Consider the following 5,101-nt stretch of genomic DNA (forward strand, 5'->3'; position numbering starts at 1 on the left):
GTGTATTAGGTATTTAGAGTCAAACCACAAAAACATATATTATGGACATATGTATAGTATTAGAATTTAGGAAAGGTATTAAACTAATTTTAAGAGGATAAAAAAGTGAGATGTAACAAAACATGTAATATTTATATGCATTCCAAAGGGATTACACTACTACGATGCATATTAGTATTTGTCAATAGGACAATAGTACGTTGCATTTTGGTATGATTTCAATGTTAGACTTCTAAGTCCTACATCTATTAAATTAATTAGTACAAACTAAAAAGACATAAAGATTCAGGTGTGGTTTTAACCTCATAACCGGAGAGAGAGTAATCCACAAGCAAGCATTCAAAACTACGGAAAAGCAATTTTGGAATCAACATGTATTTCAAACATTACATAAACCATTAAACATTAACAGTTTTAGTACTTGGACGAGTTGTTTAATATACATATACCATTAAACCATAAATCATTCGATGAAAGCAACTTTGTAATAATCCTTATACACCAAAAGATTGTTTAAACCCCTTACTTGTCGGGTTGCCGTAGATCAAATTATAAAAATTAGAGAACAAAAAAAGGCAACTAAACAACCTAATATCTAAAAAACCAAACTAAACAAAATACTAAAAACCAAATCCGTTAAAATATTGTTAACATTTCCCAAAAATAACCGAGCAAAGAGATCGAGCACTATACCATGTTGAAGTAGTTTCAGGGAGAGTGACCATAAGCGTCGGAGTTAGATGAACTAGAATCATCATCATCATCATCATCAGTCCCTGAACCAGACAAGTAAGGGGGAGTCTTGTCATCGTCTGGCTCCTGGTCATCTTCTATGTCGATGATACCTGGATCCTTGGATTCTTGGTCGGAGTCGTCGGAACACCCATCCACATAATCAGAGTCATCGAAGCCCTCCTCATGCCCATCATCTGATAGAGGGTCCTCATCCTGAAACTGTTCATCCCCGACTTCTCCGACGTCTTCATTAGTGGGTACAACAACCCGGTTATCTTCTGGCGCATCGTTGGGTGACTGATCAACGTCAAATTGAGCCGTTTTTCGGCGTTTACTTGGGCCATCATTTGTGTTTGTCTTTTGCAAGCCGTTGATATTAGAATCGGGTTTGTATTCCATTTTGTTGGCAAACTCAAATTACGTGCTGAGAGAGGAAATGAAGAGGAAAACAGAGGATAGAGTGCAATTTAGGGGAAGAGGGTGTGATAATGGTGATGTCAGGCGATATTTGACTTGTGACGTATGGGGGTGTGTGGTCGAAATAGAGCGCGCGTTAAACGACGCAATTATCTGTTTTCATACCTCTTCGTGTTATGACGTACCACGTAAGCGTTGAAGTACTTCAGTTCAGTTTTTTCATGAATTTTACAATTAAGTTGGAGGCACAATTAAGTACCAACTGTTATGTTTAAGTTTTGTATACCAACTGTAACTTACTATTTGTACGTTACATAAATGGTATATACGACCTTTTTTTTTTTTTTTATGTTTACTAATAAGTAAGTACTCATTATAAAATAATTAAATTCAAAAAAATGTAAAACTAGAGCTAGCTCTTACAATAAAGCAGTCATCATGCTCAGACTATTCATGTGATGATTAAATAAAAATCGATGACAAAAATTAGTGTACATTTAAAGATGACGCATTAGGTGCTTGAATTGATTTAATAAATATAATCCATATATGGTGCACAATTAATTCAATATATATTGCACAAGTAATTAAATATGACAGTAAATAATTAAATCTAACTTCAGTGTTGTTTATCTCCATTCTGGTACGACATAAGCCATTAGTTCATCGTATGTGACCAATGTTACTCCATTTATGATAATAGACCCGGTGAGTTAATATAAAGCCGATGAAAAGATACATCTAATATAATGGAGGTCTTGGTATTAAAGAGAAAGTGACAATGTAGCAAGACAAAGTAGACGTAATACAAATTCCAAACGAGACCGAAAAAGCACAATAATGGCCTATGCAAACAACACCTTGAAAGACGGGGGAGAGTTGGAAATCATCTGCACCACCAGTCGATCCCCCTTCTTAATCGTCTCTCCCCGGGTCATGTCAGATATGCCACTCCTGATGTTGCATAGCCTGATTTCGTCACTTGAGTCCCTTTTCACATACAGACAACATGGGTACTTTGTACTCCTCATCCATACATCAACTGTCGTTTCAGGCCCCAGGAAGTCCAAATGTGATCTTGCAAAATCCAATGGCACATTCTACAAAATTGGTCGTTCACATGGGAAAGGCGACATCAAGTCATATTCTGTGTACCAAAGTTTACAAGTGAATATTAGCTTCAAAAAAAGCATAATAAGGGGGAATCATCAGCAAAATATCTTACCAGTCTACCTACATTAATGTAGGGTTGCGTGAATCTTGCTGTGAACTCAGGCTGTCCCTCGCGCTCGTCAGGGCCATCATCATCATCATTGGGAATATCATCTCCGGAACTCGAAAGAACAATGACATCGGGGTCAATTGCATTCGGGATCTCTATCCCTCCCCTAAAAACAACCACATGAAAATAGTTATCTCCCTGGTAAGTGATTTCAAGCAAGTCTTCGAGTTGAATGTCGTTCTCATCTATGAACCTGTCCCATCCGCTGCCAAAACGTGTCTGCACCCAATGTCCATACGAGATATAAAACAAGTTGATGGAGTACACCTTAGGATCCTGTCCTCGATGAACTTTAACAATCGAAACACCTTTAAGTATCTTACTAATCCTGTTCGGAATTGGCTGCGAAGGTGCATAACATTTAGTAGTACACCATAATAAAAGAATGGCATGTTATGAAATTAGATCACACTCAAGAGTAGATTAAAAAGGCTCTCACCAAGGTTTGTAGGTGGTTATAGTCGATCTCAACATCGAAACTTGGGTATTTAGGATGAGTCATGATCGCCTAAACAAAATAATAGCCATTATGTATTGATTATAAAACATAAACTCAATCACATAGGTTATACATAACTAGCTTTGCAACCCATTACCAAAATTGTGAGTTGTATACAGCATTTTTATTCATATGCACACACATACACATAGGTACGACAACCTCTATAAAGCGTAAAACATGGTACACACTTTGAATTCCCACCAACTTGGTCAATGCCTTTTTTAACTACACCAAAACATCTGTTAACTAGGTATACATGCACAACTCCACTATACATAGCAGGGTGATGTCAAAGATAAAGACGTGCATCGAAAGCGTTTAATCACATGGATTGGAAATATATTCCTGTAAATGGCGATTTTTTAAAAGACAAAAATTGAATTATGGTATGACAAGAGTTGTTGGATTGGCTAAAAAGGTAATGCTAAATATCCAAGACATATACTTTAATAATAATATCAACCTCATCCAAAATTTATAGTAATAATGTAAACAACAATATTTGTTATTTTTATTACTCATTACCAAAGGTCACCATTCCAAAAAGGCAAAAAGAATAATTTGTGTAACGAACAAATCTAATCACTGCCAGTTTATAAATCCAACACAAATATTAATTTTTTTCCAATTAAATAAAGGATCTGTAATTCAAACTCATCAAGCCCAGTTTGCTAATGTACCGAATCACGCAAAAACAAGGTCCTTACTTACTATACTATATTCATGATTTGGTAATTAACTCTAAGCACCTACCAACCAAACCGACCAACCAAAGCATTTGTGTAATGGTTAATGAAAGCGCAAATGACAACAACCGAAAGAACAAGATGTAATTTCCTATTTTTTTGGATTTTATCCACAACATCTCCAAATTTTAAATAAAATCGAAGGGAAAAAAAAAACAAATAACATAATGACACACCGTCATTCACCCAATGATGAGGAAAACATTTTCATAATTAAATTAAAAAATAGAAGCGACAAAATGGAAGGAAATTAACAATTTACAACAACATATTATTAACAACTTAAAGCAATATTTCATAAATTGTACGTTTTAACGACAAAACAAGTCAACATAATGTAGATCTGGGTATAATTTCGTAATATAACTAGATAAATTAGTATTAAGGTTGTAACCGTGTACCTTAACAGGAGAATTCCCTATTATCGCTCTCAGGGCGACGCTTAGTTACTTGGGGAAGGGCGCAACGAAAGGTAGAATGACGGCAGTATGCTCGGCGCCGGACAAAATGGAAAAACCAACTACGGTAGTGAACGATATTTAGACAGACAGTAGGAGAAGAAGGAGAGAGAAGAAGGGGGAAGAAGGAGAGAGAAGGGGGAAGAAGGAGAGAGAATAAGGGTTGCGGGTGGGGCATTGAGTTTTGGGAACATTTACGGTTAGGGTTCAATTGGGAATTACAACATCTCAATAAATGCGACAAGGATAGTTGGTGTTTTATATTGTACTCCGTATGTGTCGAGAATGATAGTTTTTATGTACTCCGTGTCTCCGTATCTTTGTAAAGTGATATTTTTGCTTTAGTGCTTTGCTCTAAAGCCTCCCAATTCGAAACACTACCAATGTCCGACTTAATAGCATGACGTCATAGAAGATAGGTTTAAAACTATGTACATCGTTTTGATTAATTACACAATAAATATTTTTACTAAATTATATTGTTCACATCCATTTGGTTAAACGATAACTTAGAGCACTTACAATGGTGGGAAAAATAAAATGCTCTGGGCATTTTGGTAGAAGTAGTCTTGCAATGGTGAGCAAAAGTGATAATGCCCATGAGCATTTGTTATTTTTTGCCCATGAGATGAGCAAAATAAAGGATGAATAGTGCTCTGGTGGGCCCCACATTTGCAGTGGTTATATTTTTCTTAAACCGTTGCGGCCATCGCCTAACTAATTATAAGAACTATAAGAACTTACTCCCCTTGTTATTACTTTATAAAACGTACCTGGCTAGACTTACCCGACGCTTTTTAGGTGTTAGTTACATCCTTATTATCCTAATAAGGGAGGTGACACATAACTTCACTAATAATCATTGTTAGAGACTCTTAAGAATAGGCCATAGGTTGTAATACAATACATTAACACATAGTGCTTTATATCGGATACAGCTAACCGGTTCTAACTAAATGAT

At 36.0% G+C, this 5,101-nt stretch overlaps 1 protein-coding gene across 1 annotated transcript; it reads right to left on the bottom strand.

Moving 5' to 3' along the window:
• Positions 1-708: 708 nt before the first annotated feature.
• LOC110734826 (acidic repeat-containing protein-like) lies at positions 709-1,134 on the bottom strand. Its single transcript, XM_021914972.1, has one exon. It carries the CDS (start codon positions 1,132-1,134, stop codon positions 709-711), a length of 426 nt encoding a protein of 141 aa, XP_021770664.1.
• Positions 1,135-5,101: the final 3,967 nt, after the last annotated feature.

The sequence above is a fragment of the Chenopodium quinoa genome, unplaced genomic scaffold (assembly GCF_001683475.1).
Source record: "Chenopodium quinoa cultivar QQ74 unplaced genomic scaffold, ASM168347v1, whole genome shotgun sequence".
NCBI lineage: Eukaryota > Viridiplantae > Streptophyta > Magnoliopsida > Caryophyllales > Amaranthaceae > Chenopodium > Chenopodium quinoa.